Here is a 24,873-nt window from a genome sequence, read left to right as displayed (position 1 = left end):
AAATGTAAATACTGTGTGATTCCACTTGTAAAAGTGTTCAAATTCAGAGAGAGAAAGTAAAACAATGGTTGCCAAGGGCTGGGGAAAGAGGGAAATGAGGAGTAATGACTGTAGAATTTGAGTTGTTTCAGTGTTTGTTATTTATTTTACATTTTCTTATTTGTGTATGTGCATGTATGTATGTGAGTGGAAGTATGCATGCCATAGCACACATGTAGAGGTCAGAAGACAACTTGTTAGAGTTAGTTCTCTCCTTCTACCACATGGGTCCCAGGGATCCAACTCAGATCTTCAGGATTGGCAGTAAGAGCCTTTACCCACTGAACCATCTCACCAACCCATTGTTTTTTGTTTTTTGACACAGGCAGAAGCAGGCAGATCTCTCTGAGGCCAGCTAGAGTACACAAAGTCAGAAACCATTTTGACTCAGTGTTTAAAAAATAAACTATAAATAACAAGTTAAGTACTTTACAATTAACCACAAACTTTTTTTTTTTTTTTGAGACAAGGTTTCACTAGGTAGTACTGGCTGGCCCGGAACTTACTATGACAAACTAGGATGGCCTCAAACTCAGAGACTGCCTCTATCTCTCCAGTGCTGGGAATAAAGATGTATGCAGTCATGTCTTGCACAATCTTTTTTTTTAAGATTAAAAAACATTTTGGGGGGCTGGAGAGATGGTTCAGTGGTTAAGGGCACTGGCTTCTCCTACAGAGTGCCTGAGTTCGATTCCAAGAACCCACATGGCAGCTAACAACTGTCCGTAACTCCAGTTCCAGGGGATCCGACATCCTCTTTTGACCTCCACGGGCATTGAACGACATGGGTACATTTACAAGTATGCAGGCAATACACTCATACACATAAATAATAAGTAAAATATTTTTTAATTAAAAAATATTTTTTAATTATGTGTGTATGTATGTATATGTAAGTGGCTACATACACATGTGTGTGCAGGTGACCTCAGAGTCTAGAAGAGGGTATCTGATTCGCTGGAGCAGGACTTACAGGCAGATGTGAGCCACCTGACATTGGAGCTGGGAACTGACCTTGGGTCCTCTGCAAAAGCAGTGTACATTTTTTTAACTATTTATTATTTTTATTTTATGTGTATCCATGTATTGCCTGCATGTAGGTAAGTGCAATGCCTGCGGAGGACAGAAGAGGCCATCAGATCCCCTGGAACTGGAGTTACAGACAGTTGTTTAGCTGCCATGTTGCCATGTGGGTGCTGGGAATCGAACCTGGGTCGATCTCTCCAGCCCCTTCAGTGCACATTCTTTTTTTTTTTTTTTTGGTCTTTTTGAGACAAGGTCTCTGCTGGGATTTGAACCCAGGTCCTCTGCAAGAGCAGTCAGTGCTCTTAACTACTGAGCCATCTCTCCAGCCTCTATTGCTATTTTTTTTTTGGTCTTTTTGAGACAAGGTCTCCCTGTAGCACCAGCTGTCCTGGAACTCACTATATAGACCAGGCTGGCCTTGAACTCAGAGATCCATCTGCCTCTGCCTCCCGAGTGCTGGGATTAAAGGCGTGCGCCACCATGCCTAGCCAATGTACATTCTTAATGGTTGCCATCTCTCTAGCCTAGTTTTTAAAAAATATTTTGTTTTTATTATTTTATGTGTAGGAGTGTATTACCTACATATATGTAAGTGCACCCATGTTGTGCAATGCCCACAGAGGTCAGAAGAGGGTACTATATTCCCTGGAACTGGAGATGCAGACAGTTGTTAGTTGCCATGTGAGCACTAGGAACTGAAACTGGCTCCTCTGCAAGAACAGCCAGTACTCTTAATTGCCATCTTTCCAGCCCCTCTAGCCTAATCTTTGTGTTGATAAAATATGTTCTTTGGCAATTTCATAAATGTATATGGTGCTTTGTTTATTCTCATCCCTCACCCTCTGTTGTCTCCCTCCTACCCCCTCACCTATAACCTTCCTACTCCCCAATCCCCCATGCCCCTACTACCCCTTTACCTCTCCTCCCTATTATCTCCTCCTCTCCACAGGTCCCCTTTCCATATTCATACTTTTTTGTTTTATTTTGTGACCCACTGATTAGCCTCACAATCTTGTGAATTTGCAGTTGAGGAATGGAGCCAGGGGAGTTAAGTACTATAGGAGATAAGCAGTCTCACAAGGCATTTTTTTGTTTGTTTGTGGTGCTAAGGATGGAATCCCAGCATGCAAAGTGTACACACTACTACTTACTGAGCTACATTCCTAGGCCCTTAACTGGGATTCTAAGCCAGTCCATCTTTAGAGTTCCCAGATGCTTGGAAACACTATATATTAACTCCTCAGAAATAAAACAGTAATAAGGTGTCAGCAAGATGGCTTAGCAGGTAAAGGACTTGTCACCAAGACTGTTGACCTGACTTCAATCCTAGGAACTCACATGGTAGAAGAGAACTGATTTCCAAAAGTTGTTCTCTGACCCCCACATATATTGATATGCATGAAACACACAAACAATAAATAATTAAATATAAAAGAAATATTATTAAGATTGCTCGCCCTAGTCCAGTCTATGTTATTCCCTTCTTCCTCTCTCATTACCATATGCCTCCCACACGCTAGACAGGTGCTCCAACACTGAGCTACACTCCCTGCTACTGGAAGAGCATTCAGTCAAGTATAAGCTCATTAACAGTCAAGTATAAGCTCATACTGCTTTTGATACAACAGAGATCACTGTCTCCAGAGTTGTAATTTTGTGACATAATGATCCGGTATTAAGTGACAATGGCCCCATTTGTACTACCAGTGGAATTCTCCAATTTGTAACTTTAAGTTTGAAAAATAAAGTGGTGTGCACTGCTAACACTGCCCTGCCACCTTAGAGGAACCTTTCTCCAGTCCTAAATGGCTGCAGCTTCATGCTTTGTTTCTACTGTCCTCCTCAGCACATAGCTTTATACCATAAGCCAGATCAAATCCTTCTTAGCAAGTAGGAGGAAATGATATAACTGTATGACATTGATAAATTTACTCCTAGTCAGTAACTATTGTGAAACAGCAACTTAAAGCCATGGCTTCCAACCTGTTTACCTACACCCACCATGGATCTGCTTTCCATGTTCTAGAGTCCTACCTACATAAGACCATTCCAAAGAGCAAGTGCTTACCAGCACCTTTATCAGCACTGTCTTTAACCTCCAGTTTACACTTCTGTCTCCTACTGCAGAGTGCTGCTCATCTCTACTTTTTTTTTTTTTTTTTGGTCTTTTTGAGACAGGGTCTCCCCAGCTGGCCTGGAACTCACCCTGTAGACAAGGCTGATCTCCAACTCACAGAGATCTGCCTCCCAAGTGCTACAATTCAAGGCATGCGTCACCATACCTGGCATCATCTCTACCTTCTTAAAACAAGCAAATACATGCTTCACCTAACTTGTTATTTCTCTTTTCTTTTGTCCTAAAAAACTAACCCTGGGCAGTACATGGTAGTACACACCTGTAATCCTAGCATCTGGGAGGTGGAAGTAGGAGAATCAGAAATTCAAAGTCATCATTGGCTACATAGGGATGCTCCAAGTCACCCTGGTACTTGAGACCTTGTCTCAAAAAGCTAAAAAACAAAACAAAATAACAACAAAACCTAAATCTGGCTCTCTGTCCAATACTATTTTAAAGTTATTCATGACAAAGGCATAAAAAAAAACTGCCACACACAAATGTAGAATTCTTTCTTTTTGAATATTTATTTTTTAAAATATTGTATTTATTATTTTTATTTTATGTGTATGAGTGTATTGCCTGCATGTGAGTGCACCTGTGTCGTGCAATGCCGCAAAGGTCAGAAGAGGGGTTCAGATTTCCTTGGAACTGGAGTTAAGGATGGTTCAGAGCCACCATGTGGGTGCTGGGAATCGAACCCGGGTCCTATGTAAGAGCAGTCAGTGCTCTTAACTGCTGGACCATCTCTCTAGCTCCCTTGAATATTGATTTTTAACTATATGTCCATGTGTGACGTGTGTACATGAGTGCAGGTGAGACATCAGATTCCCTGGAGCTAGAGTTTTAGGCATTTGTAAGCCACCTTATATGGGTACTGGGAACTGAACTCAGGTCCCCTGAAGAACAGTATGTATGCTTCACCACTGAGCTATCTCTCCAACCCTCTAGAATTCTGGGTTTTTTTTTTTTTCTTTATTATTTTCTTAACAGGATCATATACAACTCTGGTTGGTCTTAGACTCATAGAGATCCCCCTGCCTCTGCCTCCCAAGTGCGGGCATTAAAGGTGTACTCTACCATGCCTGATTTGCTTTTTCTTTTTTATCCATAGTGCTAGGGATCAAACCCAAAGCCTCATGCATGCTAGGCCAATGCTCTACCAATGACTTATACTCCCAGGCCCCAAAGTCCCGTAATTTTTTTTTGTTCCACTTACTTATTTTTATTTTATGTGTATGAGTATATTGCCTGCATGTATGTGAGTGCACCCATGTCGTGCAATGCTGCAGAGGTAAGAAGAGGGTGTCGGATTCCCCTGGAGCTGGAGTTAAGGATAGTTCGTAGCTGCCATGTGGGTGGTAGGAATTGAACCTGGGTCCTTTGCAAGAGCAGTAAATGTTCTTAACCACTAAGCCATCTCTCCAGCCCCTTCACTTATTTATTTTAAACTTATTTTATTTAGTTCATGTTTGTATGTATGCTGCAGTGTGTTTATGGAGTTCAGAGGACAACTATTTAGAAGTCAGTTCTCTTCTTCCACCATGGTGGTCCCAGGGATCAAACTCAAATCAGCAGGCTTTGCAGCAAGCACCTTTATCTACTGAGCTATCACACCAGCCCAAGTCCCAGAACACTTTTTTTTTTCTGGGATGCCATGATATTAATTATCTTGCAGTTTTACTCTATATATGCTAAGTCTACTTGCTTCAAAATTTTATCCATAGAAAACACATGGTTTTGTGCCAATTATTAGTATTGGATGAAGTTAATTAAAATTTAAAAATACTAATTTTATGGCTCTAGTGTAGATATATACTAGTTTACACATCTTTGTATTAAAATTTCAAATGCAAGCCGGGCGTGGTGGCACATGCCTGTAGTCCCAGCACTTGGGAGGCAGACCAGCACTCGGGAGGCAGAGGCAGGCAGATCTCTGTGAGTTCAAAGCCAACCTGGTCTGCATAGTGAGTTCTAGGCCAGCTACAGCTACAGGGAGACCCTGTCTCAAAAAGACCAAAAAAAAAAGAAAGAAAGAAAGAAAGAAAGAAAGAAAGAAAGAAAGAAAGAAATTTCAAATGCAAAGTACACATTTTCAAGGTGTTTTATACCACGTATATTATACCTTTGTGGAAGAAATACATCCAAGTTGAGGAAACACTAGCTTCACAGTAGTTTTACCTGTCTACAAGAATTTGATTTTTCTTCTTCCACTCTTCAACAGCAGAAATTTCTTTTGCTTCTAGTTTCTGTTTCAAGCTATTTATTTCTGATTCATAATAAGCTCGAAGATCCGCTATATGTCGAGCATGCTTTTCCTTGAGGTTCTGCCTGATTCTGTTGGTAAGGGGATAGAGCTATTAGGACAGCACATCTTCTAGCCCATAAGAGAAACCACGAATACAGTCTTAGGATTCTAAGTGGTGTGTTTCAGGGTCACACTGACAAAGGGTAGACTTGTAAAGGGTAATCTTTCTTGTCAACTGGATAAGATGTACAGTCACCAAGGACACACACTTTTTAGTGTGTCTGTTAGGGTGTTTCCACAGAGGTTTAACCAAGAAAGGAAGACCCACCCTGAATATGGTAGGTATCACTCTATGGGCTAGGGTCCTGGACTAAATAAAAAGAAAAAACAGGATAAAACAAACTAAAAACCAGCATTCATCTCCCTTTGGTTCCTGGCTGTAGATGCAATGTGACCAGGTGCCTCATCTCCACCACCATGCCTTCTCACCATGATGGACAGCATCCCCTCTTAAATAAACCCTTCCTTCCTTAAGAGGCTTTTGCCAAGTATTTGGTCACATGGATGAGAAAAGTGATACACACAGTCATTCTCAAAGCCAAAATATAGCCTGTTTCCTCTGTATACCCCTGGAAAATACAATAGACACTCCATGTACTCTAGTATTTTCTGGACATAAAAGCATTCAGAGTAGCTACCATTTACTGGATCCCTTTTGTCAACATCTCATCTTTCACCTCAACAAAAAGTGAGTGGCCATAAGTGAAAAAGGCACACATTAGTTTTTCAGGTGTTCTAAAATTCTGTAGTTCTACAGATTGTTCTTGCAGAAGATCCGGGTTTGAATCCCAGCACCAACATGGCAGCTAACTGTCCGTAACTCCAGTCCCAGGGGATCCGACAGCCTCTTCTGACCTCCACCGGCATTGTATAACACGGGTACACTTACCTACATGCAAGCAATACATGCATACACATAAAATTAAAATAATAAATAAAATGTTTTAAAAAGTTTAAAATTCTGTAGTTCTTTAGGACTTAATATATTACTGAGGTTCAATAAAAATCATTTTTATCATTCAATCAGACATCACAAAAGTCTATTAACATTATAAACCAATTACCAAAATACATACTTAGATAACATCACAGGATCTTCCAGGGAAGCCAATGAAATGCATTCTGGGACACTGTTGGCTGTACCTGGAAGCTGGGACTGACTGACCGAGGCTGAAGCCACCTTGAGAGTGTTTTCTTCATCTACAGTTTTGACTGAGGTATCATTACTAGTGGCTGTATATACTGAAGGAAACGTGGAACTGGTCCTACTTTCACTCTGGAAGGCATGGTTTTTCCAAGTGTCCACTGGCGAAGCTTTCTTATGTGAAGGATATTTTGGGAACCCAGATAACTGAAAAGCATTATTACTTGCTTGTGAAAATGAATCAATGTCAGAATGACTGGACATACTTGGTTCCAGAACAGAGCCTGGTGAAAAGTTTATTCTGTAATCAAGAGTATTCAAAAAGCCATGTGGCTGAATCCCTGAAATCTGTGGGGTTGGCTTCATGTGAACCGTCGGATGAAGAGTCAGGACCTAGAAATAGATTGGACAGCTGTAAGATTTTGCCCCTGACACTCAGACTGACTTGCTTGCTTTCCAGTAAAAGGGCTTTAGTGCTCCTAAGGGAGATGAGGCTAGAGAACAGTTAGCCAGGGACACGTTTCACTTGTATGCAACAGAAGGCAGCAACTTTACCTCTGGCAGATGATTAGGGTTGGAAGCAAAAATGAGATTCCTCTCAGGTAATTGCTTGTTTTCCCTTTGTTTTTTATGATAAATATCCTTCAGTGATGATAGCTTCATCTCATTACTAGTATTAAACTTACGGATATGAAACAAAATCACTTAAATGGTATTATCAACAATGAAAAAAATCTGGTATCAAGAGCAGCACCTTAGGAAAAAAATCTTTGAAAATTTTTAAATAAATTGACAATTTTGAGTGTCAGGTTATTAATAGAAGCTACATATTAAGTTCCATGCCTGACTAGGCTACATGAGACTCTGTCTCAGTAAAACAAAAATAGAGACCATGTAAAAAAAACTGGATGCAGTGGAACACACCTGTAATCTCAGCATTCCTATATCAAGATGGGAGGTGGAGACAGAACTGCTCAGAAGTTCAGGGGCCAGCTAATCTGGAGTACACATCTCATCAGAAACAAGAGAGTCCTGCTTCAAAAACAAGGTGGAAGGGAAGAACAATTCCTAAAGCCAATACATACACACACAAACACATGCACACACATGAAAATGAATGAATGAATAAATAAATAAATAGAAGAACCAAGTTCTTGGGTTAGAGAAGACTAAATAAATAAATAAATAATAAATAAATAAATAAAAGAACCAAGTTCTGGGGTTAGAGAAGACCTAATAAGGGGACTGGAGAGATGGCTCAGTGGTTAAGACCACTGGCTGTTCTTGCAGAAGACCCAGGTTCGAATCCCAGCACCCACATGGCAGCTAACAACTGTCTGTAACTCCAGTTCCAGGGGATCTGATGGCCTCTTCTGTCCTCCGCAGGCATTGCACAACATGGGTGCACTTACCTACATGCAGGCAATACACACATACACATTAAAATAAAAATAAGCCAGGCATGGTGGCGCACGTCTTTAATCCCAGCACTCAGGAGGCAGAGGCAGGTGGATCTCTGTGAGTTTAAGGCCAGCCTGGTCTACATAGTGAATTCCAGGACAGCTGGGGCTACAGAGAGACACTGTCTCAAAAAGAAAAAAAAATTTCACGTAAGGAGTTTTTAGAACCCCTCACACTTACAGCATACATAAATAAAGCTCCACTCAGGCAGGTCACCCCCTCCAGCAGTCAGAATATCTGGGATTGGCAGCCAGGATAAGCACATTATTAAATATCCTCAAGTGATTCCAATGTGCAGCAAAGTTGGGGAACACTGGGGCACATCAAAAATAAACTGAGTCACAACCACAGAAGACTACAAGAATCCACTGACTCTACCATGATCAAAAGTGGCAAAATCTCAGGGTTGGGGGATGTAGTGGCAGAGAGCACATTAAGTGTAAATTTTTTTAAAGTATAGGTACCAGGTGTGGTGGAGTACTCCTTTAATCCCAGCACTTGAGAGGCAGAGGCAGGCAGATCTCTGTGAGACTAAGGCCAGCCTGGAATGGTCTACATAGTGAATTTCAGACCAGTTGGGGCTACACTGAAACCCTGTCTCAACAAAAAAAAAAAAAGTACATGCAGGCAAAACACTCATACACATAAAACAAAAAAATATCAAAATATAAAATAGGAGCTGAAGAGATGGCTAAGCAGTTAAGAGCACTGACTGCTCTTGAAGACCCAAGTTCAGTTCCTAGCACCCACATGGTGGCTATCTATCCAGTTAGAGGGGATTCAATGCTCTCTTCTGGCCTCTTAGGGCATTGCACAACAGCGGTGCACTTACATCCATGCCAGGAAAACACTCATACATAAAATAAAGAAAAAATTTTTAAAGAAACAATAAAGGAGATAAAAAATGCTGAAAGAAAAGAGAAATGGGCAGTTCCTATAAAAAAAACTGAGAGACAGGGCAAATGAGGTGGTTCAGAGTGCAAAGGTGCTTGCTACCAAGCCACAAAGCCTGAGTTTGAGCCCCAGAGCCCACAGTATGGAAGGGGAGAACTGACTCTTATAAGCTGTCCTCTACCCTCTACACACGGCCATGTTATGTACACCCACACCCACAATAAATACATAAATCAATCAATGAAAAAAGTTTTATAGACTCAGGGACTATCTTCTTATGGCATTTATTTGACCTTTTTCTCTGACAATGGAAAAATTTTATTCAGAATATTCAAGACATAGCCAATTTCTAAGAGTATGGAGCCTTGCAGTTTGTTTCCATACCTGTATTTGCAACCTCCATGTATTAATACTATTTCATTACAGTTTAGGCCAATGAAAGCAATACACATGTGCTGAAACTTCATGTCTATAACCCTTTAATGAATGGAGTTCCTAGGTCAGCAAAGAGTCCACACAAAATTAAAACATTTAATCTTGAGGAGCATGGTGGAATACACTTGTGATCCCAGCTACTCAGGACTATGAGGCAGTAAGATTTCGAATTCCAGGCCAGCCTGGGCTATATAACAAACCCAGAAGAAAAAAAATTAACTTATTAACAATTTTTTTAGATAGGCTCTCCTATAACCCTACTGGCCCAGAACCTACCATGTAAACCACACTGACCTCTATCTCACAGAGATCCACCTGCCTCTGCGTCCAGAGTGCTGGGATTAAAGGTGTGCTCCACCACCTCCAGCATCTCATAACTAATTTAAAATTTGAATTATAAATTTAGAATTGTCCAAACTCCAACATCTTTAATAAAGGTTTTTGTAGTTTGGTTTGGGTTTTTTGTTTGTTTGTTTTTGAGACAGTCTCCCTGTAGCCACAGTTGGTCTGGAACTCCCTGTGTAGACCAGGCTGGCCTTGATTTCACAGAGATCTGCCTCCCTCTGCCTCCTGAGTGCCAGGATTAAAGGAGTGTGGCACCATGACCAGCTGTTTAGGTTTTTGAGACAGGATCTCACTATCTAGCTCTGGAGGCCTGGAACTCACAGCCTTTCGCCTGCCTTTGCCTACCAAGTGCTGAGATTAAAGGCTAATGCAGGCATTTTAGGGGGCTGAAGGGATGACTCAGTGGTTAAGAGCACTGGGTGTTCTTGTGGAGGACAAGGGTTTGTTTCCCAGCACCCACCAGCAGCTAACAACTGCCTGGAACTCCAGTTCGAAAGAATCCGACACCCCCTCTGGCCATGGACACTGCACAGCATGTAGTACACTTATATACATGCAGGCAAAACAATTATACACATAAAATAAATGAAAAACTAAATAAAGTTATTTTAAAGTGCTCAACATAGAAAGTATTACTTGTTACAACCAATAGTAACACAAATTTTAATTTATTATTTTTATGACTCACTCTCCTGATAAACATAAACATTAAATACAAAGAGAATAGGAGCTCTACAAATTCTTCATTTTTGTAGTATTCTGTCCCTTATTAGCTCTGATTTCCTGCCTACTAAAGCAGTAATAGTGCCAGGTGTGGTGGCACATGCCTTTAATCCCAGCACTTGGGGAGCAGAGGCCTTCAGATCTTTGTGAGTTCAAGGTCAGCCTGGTCTACAAAGCAAGTTCCAGGCCAGTGACCCTGTCTCAAAGACCAAAAAAAAAAAAAAAAGTTGTAATAGCCAGGCGTGGTGCATGGTGGCTCATGCCTTTAATCCCAGCACTCAGGAGGCAAAGGCAGGTGGATCTCTGTGAGTCTGAGGTCAGCTTAGTCTACATGGTGAGTTCAGGCCAGCTGGGGCTACAGGGAGACTCTGTCTCAAAAATATTCCCTCTCCCACAAAAAAGAAGCTGTAATTATGTATTTATAGTAAATCATATTCGATTCTGAGACACCAAAAGATTTGTAAATGACAAATAAGCAAGAATATTGGCAACTGCATAGCACACTCAGTGTGGTCATTCAATGCAACTATCACCTACGGTTTCAGCTGGAGGCTTCTTGCTTAACTCACTCCCCAGCTTAGGTCCTGAGCAGCCATCTTCTATATGTGCTTTCTTCGGCTGGTTCTGCTTCAGCTTTTGTGCCCAGGATGTTATAGACGTACTACTTAAAATAAGGGGGAAAAAAACAAAGTTACTCTCTTTATATGCTGACTTTCACCTATAAAAGCATAGTAGACAATGCTTCAGTAAAAGTGCTTCGTTTTGCCACTAGTAAAATTTCCTTTTAATTATTATTTACTATTTATAATTATAATTTATTATTTATTTAACTATTCATTTGTATGTGCTCATGTGTGCTTGCATGAATGGAGCATGCACTCAGCATGCATGCATGATGTGTGTGAGACACTCATGTGTAGGTCAGAGGAAAATTAGAAAGTCAGATCTCTCCTTCTGCCACAGGTTCCAGGGATCAAACTCAGGTCATGGCCTTACACAGCAAGCCCTTTACCCACTTAGTCATCTCACCACCCATGATCCTCCTACATTTCCTCTTGTGATTTCTTTTGTTTTGTTTTAAATTTTCATTTGTATTTTATGTATATGAGTATATATACATGTACTTGTGTACCATGTGTGCACAGTACCCTCAGAGGCCAGAAGAGGGCATCAGATACCCTGGAATTGGAGTTATGGCAGATTGTTAGCTGCCATGAGGGTGCTGGGAACTGAACCTGGGTCCTCAGCAAGAAAAGCCAAGTGCTGAGTCATTTCTACAGCCCCTCTTTTTCTAATTTCTTATTACCAAAGGCAAAGTAAAGAAAAAGGCTGAAGCCAGGTGTGGTGGCACACGCCTGTAGTCCCAGCACTTGGGAGGCAGAGGCAGGCGGATCTCTGTGAGTTCAAGGCCAGCCTGGTCTACATGGCGAGTTCCAGGACAGCTGGGGCTACAGGGAGACCCTGTCTCAAAAAGACAAAAAAACAAAACAAACAAACAAAAAAACACTACACAGGAAAAAAAAACTCAGATATCATCAGTATACAGTGCTTTGTTTGTTTCAGTTTTCCATATGCAACAAATAAGAGACTCATTTTATTTTTTGGTTTTTATTAAACAGGGTCTCAGTATGCAGCCCAGGCTGGTAAAGAACCCGCAATATAGACTAGGCTGGCTTCAAACTCACAGAGATTCACCTGCTTCTGCCTCCTAAGTGCTGGGAATACAAGTGTGCACCACCATGTTCAGCAAGAGACTCATTTTAATAGTAAAACTGATACATTTCCAAATTTATCTCTACTGTAGACCAACTAAAAAGAACTTTACTACATTCTAAATGTAATTAAGTGAGTAAAACTCTCTTCAAATGATACTGAAACCCTACTTACCTATTTGCTTTTCCACTGTATACTTCAGAAATTTTATTTTCATCAAGAAAATTATGTTCAAATTCACCAGAAAAAGTAGAAACTTCTTCCTTTAGAGATGCACAAAACTCTTCAGGGGTCTGTGTGAAAAAACTCCTGGTTCCTCCGCCACCTGTAGGGGAGTCTGCCCTCACTGCAGGTACCACCTGCTGCCCCTGGGAAGGAGCCATGTACTCCATGAGCTCTGTGTGGTCTTTAGCCTTGAAGGTGTTCAATTCCAAGACACAGAAGGTGCCATAGTCGCTGCTCACTGAGGTGTTGTCCACATTGCAGTCCTCTCGGGATGTGGATGTTTCTGGCTGTGTCTCTGGTTCCTCAGACTCTGGATAACTAATAATAAATTCATTTCTCTCACTTTTTTCAGAAAAAAAGACTATTTGACTATCTGAGGATACTTGTTTGCTCAAAGAATGTCTATTGTAGGAAGCCCAGGAAGCATTACTGATCTGTAATTTGACTAAATTTCTTATCTCCTCCTGTATACACTGGGAAGGAAAAGTTATAGATTTGGATAAGGAAATATATTAAACATTTTTATAAATGTTATGAAAATTTCATGTCTTAAAACATATTGCTGGGCTGGAGAGATGGATCAGCAGTTAAGAACACTGACTATTCTTGCAGAAGACCCGGGTTCGAATCCCAGCACCCACATGGCAGCTGACAACTGTCCGAAACTCCAGTCCCAGGGGATCTGACAGCCTCTTCTGATCTCCACAGGCACTGCACGACACGGGTACACTTACCTACATACAACATAAAAATAATAAATAAAATTTTAAAAAAAAACAAAAAAAAATATATTGCTCTAGGGGGCTGGAGAGATGGCTCAGTGGCCAAGAACTCTGGCTGTTCTTGCAGAATACCCAGGTTCAAATCCCAGCACTCACATGGCAGCTAACAACTGTCTGTAACTCCAGACCCAGGGGATCCAGTTCTGGGGTATCCAAAGGCCTCTTCTAACCTCCACAGGCAGTGCACGACATGGGAGCATGTACCTACATGCAGGCAATACACACATACACATAAAATGAAAATAATAAAATATTTTTTAAAAAACATATTGCTCTAAATATGATGGTTTATCCTCATGAACAAAATACCTAAATTGGTTTTTCTGCAAATCTAACAAATATAAAGTATCAAAGTATTGTCAACTTACCTGAATTTGGTTGTGGAACTGCTCCTGCTGGGCAACTATCTGCTCTTTGGTTTTTCCACCAAATTGAACAACTGTAACCATCTGGTCTATTAAATTATAAAATACCTTGATTAAAAATAATTTTCACAGCCGGGTATGGTGGTGCACGCCTTTAATCCTAGCACTTGGGAGGCAGAGGCAGGCTGATCTCTGAGTTCAAGGCCAGCCTGGTCTACATAGTGAGTTCCAGGACAGCTGGGGCTACAGAGAGACCCTGTCTCGAAAAGAAAAAAAAAAAAAACCTCTCCAGTCCGCTACTGAATTCTTACACAAGGAATCTTTCATTCCACTTCTTCTATATTCTTAAAAATAGCATAATTTATGATTCTAAAAGTAAAATTAATGTTCAAAGCAAAATCTGAGTTTAATAATTATTTTTACATTTCTATAAAACCTTACGACCTCTAACCCATTCTGAAAACAGAAAAGTTCACCTTGAGTATTCTATTAAAAAAAATGTGGGCTTCGGGGCTGGAGAGATGGCTCAGCAGTTAAGAACACTGGTTGTTCCTGCAGAAGACCCGGTTTGAATCCCAGCACCCACATAGCAGCTGACAACTGTCTGTAATTCCAGCCCCAGGGGATCTGACAGCCTCTTCTGACCTCCACGGGCATTAGTGGACACAGGTGCACTTACCTACATGCAGGCAATACATGCATACACATTAAAAAAAAGAGAAATAAAATTTTTTTTTAAATGTGGGCTAGACAGATGGCTCAGCAGTTAAGAACTCTGTTCTTGCAGAAGATCCAGGTTTGAATCCCAGTACCCACATGGCAGCTAACAACTCTCCATAACTCCAGTTCCAGGGGATCCAAAGCCTCTTTTGTCCTCCTCGGGCATTGCACAATACAGGTGCACTTACTTACATGCAGGCATAACACTCATACACATTAAAAAAAAAAAAAAAGTATGCGTTGGGCCTGGCATAATGGCACATGCCATTAGTCCCAAGTTTGTTTCCTCATTTCTACTGCCTTCAACCACAACTGCAAAAAACACCTTTTCAGGCCTGTCATGGTGGCACGCACCTTTAATCCCAGCACTAGGGAGGCAGAGGCAAAGGATCTCTAAGTTCAAGGCCAGCATGAGCTACACAGTGAGTTCCAGGACAGCTGGGGCTACAGGGAGGCCCTGTCACAAAAAGACCCCCCAAAAAATGTATAGTGTGTTTTTACCAGTTTTTTGTTCTTGATGTGGGTGTATGGGTGAGGGTGAGGGTGTGTGTGTGTGTGTATACAGTGCAGTGCAGTGCAGCGCTGGGGATAGAACCTAGGGATTCTCACATGCAAGGTAAACACACCACCACCAACTTACATGCTGAATCTCAGCTGTTATATTTTCATAAAAATTAGTTTCATTACAATTTAACGAAGAATCACTGACCTGAAAACCACAGAGCTCAATTTTTCACAGAGGAATGTGTTAAGGTATTAAACACAAGCAGTAATTAATGATTAGAACATTCAAAATATTCCAAAATACAGCAAGGTTTTTCAAAATGAGGACAACTCCAGGAGTCACTTAGAATATTGTAATTAAACAGTTTTAACAATTTGAGGGCTCTCTGAACAAAGACTTCTTCTTTTTTTTTGGTCTTTTTGAAGCAGGGTCTCCCTGTAAGCCCCAGCTGTCCTGGAACTCACCATGTAGACCAGGCTAGCCTTGAACTCATAGATCTGCCTGTCACTGCCTCCCAAGTGCTGGGACTACAGGCGTGCGCCACCACACCTGACTACAAAGACTTTTTAGTTCACATTTATATACAAATGAATGTCTCACTGCTAACATGCTAAATAAAACATAACTTGATCAGGGCTGGAGAGATGGCTCAGTGGTTATGAGCACTGACTGCTCTTTCAGAGGACTCGGATTCAATATCCAGCACCCACATGGGGGCTATGAACTGTCCTTAACTCCAGTTCCAGGGGAATCTGAGGGCCTCTTCTGACCTCCGCGGCATTGCAGGGCACGGGTACACTCACATACATGCAAGGCAATACACTCATACACAAAATAAAAATAATAAATAAAATATTTAAAAAAACATAACTTGATCACCCTTTCTCACATTCATTCATGCACTCACATGCAGGCAATATACTCATACACAAAATAAAAATAAAACATAACTTGATGAGCCTTTCTCACATTCATTCATGTCATCACCCAGTTAATACAGTGGGCCATTTTACTTTGGCCATAAGTGACTATCACATTCTTCTGGACATAAATTTCTAACAATTCAGTAGAGGTACACTTAAATAGAATTATTTTTAACCCCACCTCCCCAAATAAAATGAGGTACCTCACAGTTTTTCCAAAGTTCAGAATCAGTCTTTCCACTGTTCTGTAGCTCTTGCATTAAAGAGGTTAGGACTTCAACTGTACCTTGAATGACAGATGGTCCGGTCTTCCCTAAGAAAGAGGATACCCCATTTGTACTAAGGTGGGGACTACTTCTGTTGAAACATAAATAATTCAGATGGTTTTCTTCATTCTACTAAAGTGTTGAATAATTCAGCAGTTCAAGAGTTAGCACAACAGTACAAAACCACTGACATTTAATCCCTCTAATGGCACCTCATTTGAAAATCTGATCACAAGTTTGTCCACAAAGGGAAAAGAGCAGGAAGACGACAGGACACACTTACTTCTTTATGAGCACAACAGAAGGACTTTCTCCAGCATGAGGGAACATGCCAGAGCCCCAGCAGAAACTATGTTGCGCAAACCAATGAGCAAATTTCCCAGCTTGTCTGAATTATTCTAGAGGATCTTTTGGCCCACTTTAAAAACAGTCCTTCATTGTGTACTAAGGAGTCTCTCTCCACTGCCCAGAATTACAATCAAGTCTTGTTAACCAGATCCTCTAATTTGGTGTGATAAGCTAATGCTTATCATTGTACTAATCTTTTTTTTTTTTTTGGTCTTTTTTGAGACAGGGTCTCCCTGGCCCTGTAACTCACTGAGATCCACCTGCCTCTACCTCCCTGAGTGCTAGGTTTAAAGGCATATGCCACCATGCCCAACTCACTGTACTAATCTTTGAATAGAAGTTCTGCCAAGCAAATATGCATCAAATATTCAGGCTTTATTGCACCACTGCAATGTGTGAAATAACACTGGACTCTTTCCAGAAGACTGCGTTTCCAAACTTGGGTTTACTTCAGATCCGTTTTATGAACACAAAAAGCCTATTTTAAGATATTAAAATGTCTAGTTGCTGAAAGGTCATTTTTATTTTGTTTTTGTTTGTTTGTTTGTTTTCCAGATAAGGTCTCAGGTATCCCAGGCTGGTTTCAAACTTGCTATGCAGGTGAGGATGACCTTGAACTTCTGGTCTTCCTGCCTTTACCTACCTAGTTCTGGGATTACAGGTATGTGCCACCATGCTTGGTTCATGTGCTACAGATAGAGCCCAGAGCTTCCTAAATGCTAGGAAAGCACTCTACCAACTGAGCCACACCAGCAGTCCCTGGTCATTTTTATTTACTTACTAGGCCTGCTTTGTTACACACACACACACACACACACACACAAATGAGGACACTAAAATATATATGTTGTCTCTACAAACTTTGAATACTTGTAATAATCTAGTTTCAATATAATGAATTTAACTGTTAGTCATAAAGAAAGGGTAGACAAGTCCAATTACATAATTTTCATGAGAAAGGCACATTTAGGTTCTTTGAGGCAAATCGAACACTACATTCTAAATGGAATTTCTTCTAGAAGTGGACTTCAGAGGGGCCCCCAAATGATACTGGAAATAAAACATGTAGACATTCAGCTAGCACAGTAGAATACTGCAGCAGACATCTCTTTAGGGTCATTTCTTATGCCTCTAAAAATTCTTACCCTACAGTGATGCTGTCTCTGATATCCAATCTTAGAGCTACTTTAAATTCCTCACAAAGAGGGCAGATAATGCACAATTTTTAAAGTAACTTATTTATAATACACAATTTCTTCAAATACTTTATATTTACAAGCCACTTGCCCCTTCGACAGTAGGCCCTGAACTACTTTTGCTCTCATATGTATCTGTTTAGTGTGACTGGGAGCCGCTCTAATAGGCTACGCCTTGCCTCTTTGCTGTTTCTTAGCTACTTTAAATTTAAGAAATCAAATTATCAGACTTTCAAACTATTGTAAATTGAGAGTAAACAAGCTCTGATTAAAAACAAATCACACAGGTCAAGCATGGTGGTGCATGCCTTTAGTTTCAGCAGAGGCAGCAGCAGGTGGATCTGTTAGACAGGCCAGCCTAGTGTACATAGTGAGTTCTAGGCTAGTTGGGGATACAGGGAGACCCTGTGTCAAAACAAACAAACAAACAAACAAACAGCAAATCAAATGGGCTAGAGAATAAACTCAGTGTCACAGTACCTGCTTGGCATGTAGGTGGACCTAGGTTGTAATTCCAGGACCATAATAAATAAATACATACATACATACATACAAGTAAGTAATCATCCAACTATGGGACAGTTTAAAAAGAAAATGTAAGCTGGGCATGGTGGCACACGCCTTTAATCCCAGCACGTGGGAGGCAGAGGCAGGTGAATCTCTCTGAGTTCAAGGCTAGCCTGGTCTACATAGTGAGTTCCAAGCCAGCTAAGGCTACTGGAAGACCCCGTCTCAAAAAAGACCAAAAAAAGAAAATGCAGCCAGATGTGGTTTGGTTGCACACATCCATATAATCCCCTCACTTTGGAGGCAGAGACAGGAGGACTGCTGTAAGTTCCTGGCCAGTATGGTCTACATAGTGAGTTCTAGGCCAGGAGGGGCTACAGGGAGACCCTGTCTCAAAAAGACAAATAGCCAGGGCTATGTAGTGTGACCTTATCTCAAAAAAAAAAAAAAAAAAAGCATTATGTTGGCTATTTTGTCAACTCAAAGTTTGTTTTTTACATAGTTCCTAATACACAACTTAATCACTACTTCCCAGATTGGTGGGCTATTACTGCAATATAAAATATTATTTATACTATTAATGTGAAATGTAGAAATAAGTATGGTAGCTCATACCTAGGAAGACTGAGAAGCAGAAGGATTACCATGAGGCTAGCCTGAGCTACATAGTGGGCTCCAGATCAGCCAGGGGCTAGAGTAAAAACCTGTCTCAAAAAGGAAGTAGGGCTGAGAATACAGTTCAGTGGTTGAGTGCTTGCCTAGCCTGTGTGAAGTCCCACATTCAATTTTCAGCATCGCAAAAAAAAAAAAAAAGGAGAAATAATATTTAGGTTGAAAGGACCAAGAGGTGAAGGCATAAGGATCAGAAGTTCAAGGTCATCCTTGGCTCTATGATGAAGCCCCAGGCTAGTCTGGGATATAGATAGATTAGATTAGATAGATTAGATAGGATAGATTAGATAGACAGACAGACAGACAGACAGATTGATAGATAGATTTAGACTACCAAGATTTTTTTTTTCTTTTTTTGTCTTTTTGAAGCAGGGTCTCCCTGTAGTCCCAGCTGGCCTGGAACTATGTAGACCAGGCTGGCCTGAACACACAGAGGTCTGCCTGCCTCTGCCTCCCAAATGCTGGGACTACAGGTGTGCACCACCATGCCCAGCTTGGACTACCAAATTTTAACGACAGATTATAATTTATTCCCTCCCCCCTCCAAAAAAAAAAGCATACAGTACAACTAGCAAAATAAATTTTGGGTTTTTTTGGGTTTTCTGAGAAAGTTGTCTTGATATACAGTCCTGGTTGGCAGGAATTCAACATGTAGCAAAGTAAGTTTTCACAATGATCTTTTTGCAAAAGTACATTTCTCAGAGAGAAATGAAAAACACAGGATTAAAACTGTTTGAAACTCAGCAACCATCCTTGAACAGTTGCTGATCATAGCTGGATTAAAAAAAAAAAAAAGCAAATCAGCAACTATCATAACATTTAGATAGTCAGTTATGCAAATAAAGTTATGCTGGTTTGTTGTCACATTAAAAAAAATAGATTTATCCCATTCTTACCTATTAGCCTATAAGCTCAATCCAAGAGGATGGGGAGAATTTTTTCTATCAGATTCTACAGAAGATGAAGTTTTTGTAAAGTTTCCACCAGATCAAAATCCTCCGTAGTATACAAAAATTGCTATGCTCGGTCATTTGAAAATATGCATTCTTTGAGGAAACTGAATCCGAGTCATCTTCAGAGCTTCATCATCTAGAGGCATTTTCAGCTACTAACATTCAGAACTGTGAAATATCCTAAACTTCCAAGAGGCTAAAAATGAACGGGGAAAAAAATACTACCATAAAAAACCCATCGAACTTGGCAACTGACTGTTTTTCCATGACTTTGGAAACCTTTCATATGAGTCTACATTAAGAACAGCAATAACAGGGCTAAGTAGGGAAAGGTGCTTGCCAGGCAAGCCTGACAACCTACGTTTGACCCCAGAACTCACTTAAATTTTTAAAAGAATGGCAATATTATTCACAATGATCAAATGTAGGAACAACCCAAATATCCCTCCACAGATGCAGGGACAAAAATCTAGCACATCCATATGATGAAGTATTACTGGTTCACAAGAAGGAATGACGTACTGAGACATGCCACAACACAAACATGCAAAACACTATGCTAAGTAAAAGAAACTAGTCACAAAAGACCACAGACTTTCTGTATGATTCTATTTATATGAAATATCCAGACCAGGCAAACCCATAGGGACAGAAAGTAGATTAAATGCCTTAATGTCTTGTAACAGCTAGGGGAAGGGGAGAAGAACAGTAACTGCAGTGGAAATAGCTTTTCATTTGAGGGTGAGAGAATTAGCTTTTTTTTTTTTTTACTAAAACTTAAAATTGTATACTTTAAGGAGAATTTGTTTTCTTCTTTTTTTTCTCCCATTGCTCTTTTTGAGACAGGATCTCCCAGTAGCCCCAGCTGTCCTGGAACTCACTATGTAGACCAGGCTGGCCTTGAACTCACAGAGATCTGCCTGCCTCTGCCTCCCAAGTGCTGGGATTAAAGGCATGCACCACCATACCCAGCTCTAAGCAAAGATAATTTTATGGTACATGAATCACATGTCTTTTGAAAAATCGACATTGCAAATTTGCAAAAGTAACTTTTATTATTTTAATTTTTTTTTTTTTTGGTCTTTTTGAGACAGAGTCTGGTCTCCCTGTAGCCCCAGGTGGCCTGGAACTCATTTAAGTAGACCAGGTTGGCCTTGAACTCAGAGATCTGCCTGCCTCTGCCTCCAGAGTGCTGGGATTAAAAGGTGTATGGGACCTCGAGTGGCAACATTCTCTTTCAGGCAATATTTCAGAATTTTGTGTTTAATAATCAAGGTTCTAGACATACTTCTGTAACAAATGGAATAATTACTGGCCTGGTTCATTTATTTAATAAAGCCTACCAAGAGTGCATGTCACTGACTTACATAGTCAGTAAAAGAACTACTTACTATTCGATTTGGTATTTAAAAGAGCTATTTCAACTGTTAAGATGGTTGCCTCTCTACTGGCTGGCAATACATTTTCCAAAATGGGGCTTTTTGTACTCTCTGAAGGTATGTATTACATCTTGAAAAATAAACTATTTTCCAGATCAACTAAAATTTTACTGAATTTGAGTATACAGAGATAAACTGAGTGCTATAAGCCCAATAATATGTCTCCTCCTTCCCAAATCTGACATAAAAAGATCAAAGGAGGAAAGGAAAACCCTTGCTGCTTACAAAATGAAAAGTTTAGAGGCAGTAACAAGAAATACCTCAAATTCCAGTTCCACTAGCCTCACTTTCTAGGCCTTAGTTTTTGTTGTTGTTGTTGTTGGGGTTTTTTTTTTGTCTTTTTGAAACAGGGTCTCCTGTAGCCCCAGCTGTCCTGGAACTCACTATGTAGACCAGGCTGGCCTTGAACTCACAGAGATCCACCTATCTAATCTCACTCTCATGCCATAATTATCAATTTCTTTTTAAAAATATTTTATTATTTTTATTTTTATGTGTATGAGTGTATTGCCTGCATGTATATGAGTGCACCTGTCTTGTGCAATGCTGCAGAGGTCAGAAGGCTTCGGATTCCCCTGGAACTGGAGTTAAGGATGGTTTGTAGAAAGTCAGCTCATCAAAGCATTTCCTTCAGGAAAAGACCAAGGGTGACAAGACCTAATTAAATAAATACCTCGCCCCTCCCCACCATCCAGTGTCTGGCCCATTACCAATGACAAATTGGGTTTTGAAAAGGCCAGTGTTGGGTCCAGGAGTTGGGAATAACTGGAGACAGACAGTAACAAACTTGGAAAAGTTTAAGAAAAAAATTAGTTATTCCAGCTAGCCGGGGCTGCGACTCTCATGCCGATTGCAGAGTTGAGCTCTGTTTTGCAGTTAACAAGCATTTTTATAGGGAAAAACCACAAAAACCATGACCTTTATTCTCATTGCTTAGTTCCCGTGGTCAGACCACGGGACTGTATTTCATTGGCCAAATTTCTCTGGGTTAATGTGTTTCAGAGACTCTGACTGTTATCTCCCTGATTGGTGGGCCTGGGTTTGGGGACTTTCCTGCTGATCTAATCTTAACAGCCAATTTCCAGTAAATGATAACTTATGGTTCCAGGAAACAGAAACTTATTGTAGCTGACATGGCTTGTACAAAATGGAGTCACCCTGGTTCCTTCATTTCCCCCTTGAGTTGTAACTTGGGATAAATCTTTAAGCCACAGCAAGCAAGCATCTGTTCAGAAGCTAAATAGGTAGCGGTTAGCAAGCAGTCATTTGAGACAAAGGGTCCTCCTGAGCAACCTGATCAAATTGGATGCAGAGGACCGTTATTTGGATAGTCTGTAGGCAGGTCCTTATAAATCTAAGGAGGGCACTGAGGTGACATGGACCACAGGTGAGGGCCATCATTAGGAAGAGTAGGGGTCCTGCTAGGGCTGTGATAAGGATAGTCAACCAGGGGGACCAGGAGAATAAGGACTCATACCAGTTTTGCTGTTGGAGTCTGTCATTTTCCCTTTCTTGGAGTCTTTCACACAATGCAGCTAAAGATTCTCTAATTACCCTCAAATGATTGACATGAAAACAACATTGTTCTCCCAGGGCAGTGCATAGGCCGTCTTTCTCTAGAAGCAGGTCTAGGCCTCTCTGGTTTTGCAGGGCCACTTCAGCTAGGGAGGAGAGGGACTCCTCCAGGTGTTTAACCGAATTTTCCAGGGCCTGAAGGTGTGAGTCTGTAGCAACTCAGAAGACCTGGTAGTTTTAGTCTTGTAAGATTAATGCAGATGTTCCCATGCCTGTGTTAGTGATAACCCCAACTCTTAACAGGGTGGAGAGCACCACCACTGTGGTTCCTAGGGCTCTCCGAGACCTAAAAAGGGGGTTAGAGTGGGCCTCGACTTCTATGTCAGATCTATAATAGAGGTGGGGGACCAATTGTAACAAGATGCAAAAATCTCCTGTATGATTGAGGACAGTGGAATGAAGGCAAGTGGTAAGCCCAGTAGAACATGCCCACAAAGCGGAGTTCTGGGGGGACACATAAGGAACACATTCGTTTAGACAGAGTTGGGTGGTGGAGTTACAGAGATGTTGGTAAAAAGAGGGGACCAACCCTCCCCTGGGTATGATGCAGAGTCCTTGTCCAGATACCAGAGAGTGAGCCAGAGTGAGAGCGAGCCCTCGTCTACCAGTAGGAGGACCCATTCTATAGGCGGAGGCATCAGCAGTCAGGGAATAGTTTCCGCAGACTGCTATGCCGTCATAATATGGGGGCCTTGGGTCCAGATAGAGGCCAACAGCTTTTGGTAAGATTAATGTTGGTAGCATTGAGAGCTAGGAAGGCTGCATCTATGAGAGCTAGTGGACTCTGTGTTGTCGTCAGCTGAGTTGGAGTAGGAGATGGGTGATTGACTGGTTTGGGGTGGCGATGACACTTCTGGTAGACTGGGATATGCTAGAAGCAGGGGCCCGAATTGCAACAGTCTGGGGGACTGGCAGTATGGGTTTAGGGCCTACAGGGGTTAAAGGTTTTGCCTAGCCAGGAGGCGTACAGTAACCAGGACTCCAGGGTGGCCCGATACATAGAGTTGAAGGCCCCAAGTGTGCCCGCAGTACCATAAGGGCAGGACACTGGGATCCCTACCTCAAGAGGTGAATTTCAAGATACGGGGGTTGCACTTGTTGGAGCATGGTCCCTGGAACATGGGCCCAGATGCTGTTCAGCCTGAGGAGCAGCTTCCAGATATCCAAGTTACTGTGATGAGGTCATCCCCAACAGGGGCCTTCCAATTAATATCACCCATTGAGATGCAGGACCAGGAGTAGCAAAAGAAGTGTTCTGTTCTTCCACAGCCTGGCTGTCGCTTTGAGGCGGAGTCCCCAGGACAGACATACCATTGCCGCAATAGGAGCTTATTCCGGGTGGCCGGCCAGGTGCATCAGCAGGGAGCATTACCAGGGTGGTACATCTTGGGCTCAAACCAATCAGGCTCTTTTGTGGCTCCCCAGGTTCCATCCAGGATATCACAGAGGTCAAATGTCAGGTCAGGATACCAAGTACCAGGTAGAGCCAGGTGGAAGGTGGTATTGGCCATGGCTCTGGTGACGATATTGGTGAGGACCCAGGTGAGGTTTTGAACCCAGTGGGGGGATTCTTGATGTCCTGGAAGGCAAATGGGAAGAAGGGAGAAACAGAGAAGGAAGAAAAAAACTCAGGGAACAGCTGTGAGTCTTAGCTTGAGAGGACTATCCGGCAGACAAGTCACTTTCTGTTGGGGTTCTCTGTTATGCAAGTAGAAGTCTCTTCACGTCCGGATAGCTCACGAGCTCAGAAAACCATGTGCTGCAGATTCCTTTCATAGCAGAGTGCCTTCCTGGCATCCTCCCTGACTCTTCTTTTAAAGTGCTCGCCACAAATACATGCCCTCCGGCACAGGAGCTACCAGGTTTTTAATCAGGCATTGTCTGATAGCCTGATAGAAGCCCACCGCCCTATGTAAATGAGGCATCCTAAAAGTACCTATCAGCTAAGGCTTCTTCTGTCTCTACACTATAAATAGTCCTAGTTTTACCCCAATAAAGTTGGAGCTGGAGCTGGAGCTGAATCACTGAGATCTGAGCTGAGTCACTTGTCTTGAGCTGTAACACTAAATCCTGTGATCCAGTCGCCCTGGGGGGCGCTATTCCTCCGTTATCGGCCCACGGATACCCCAGCTTTCGCCACCTCCGTGCCTCTTCCCTGTGGAGTTCACTGGCCAGGAACTCCGCAATCCTGAG

The 24,873-nt window shown here is 41.6% G+C and overlaps 1 protein-coding gene across 3 annotated transcripts in view; it reads right to left on the bottom strand.

The window, feature by feature from the left end:
- Mphosph9 (M-phase phosphoprotein 9) overlaps positions 1 to 24,873 on the bottom strand; it is a 90,939-nt gene that overhangs the window by 44,288 nt on the left and 21,778 nt on the right. The window contains exons 2-7 of one of the 3 annotated variants that reach the window (XM_029566538.1): positions 16,011 to 16,081; positions 13,580 to 13,665; positions 12,379 to 12,902; positions 11,029 to 11,155; positions 6,566 to 7,026; positions 5,363 to 5,518 (exon numbers count right to left, since the gene is read on the bottom strand). In XM_029566538.1, coding sequence (XP_029422398.1) covers positions 5,363 to 5,518; positions 6,566 to 7,026; positions 11,029 to 11,155; positions 12,379 to 12,902; positions 13,580 to 13,660 — 1,349 coding nt within the window. In that variant the 5' untranslated portion in view covers positions 13,661 to 13,665; positions 16,011 to 16,081. Of the gene's footprint in view, positions 1 to 5,362; positions 5,519 to 6,565; positions 7,027 to 11,028; positions 11,156 to 12,378; positions 12,903 to 13,579; positions 13,666 to 15,927; positions 16,082 to 23,740; positions 24,410 to 24,873 lie in introns of those variants that run through there. The other 2 variants (XM_029566540.1, XM_029566539.1) reach the window with 2 other exon arrangements.

Source organism: Nannospalax galili, unplaced genomic scaffold, assembly GCF_000622305.1.
Source record: "Nannospalax galili isolate Female #2095 unplaced genomic scaffold, S.galili_v1.0 scaffold218, whole genome shotgun sequence".
NCBI lineage: Eukaryota > Metazoa > Chordata > Mammalia > Rodentia > Spalacidae > Nannospalax > Nannospalax galili.
This window is presented reverse-complemented; position numbering and strand designations above follow the sequence as displayed.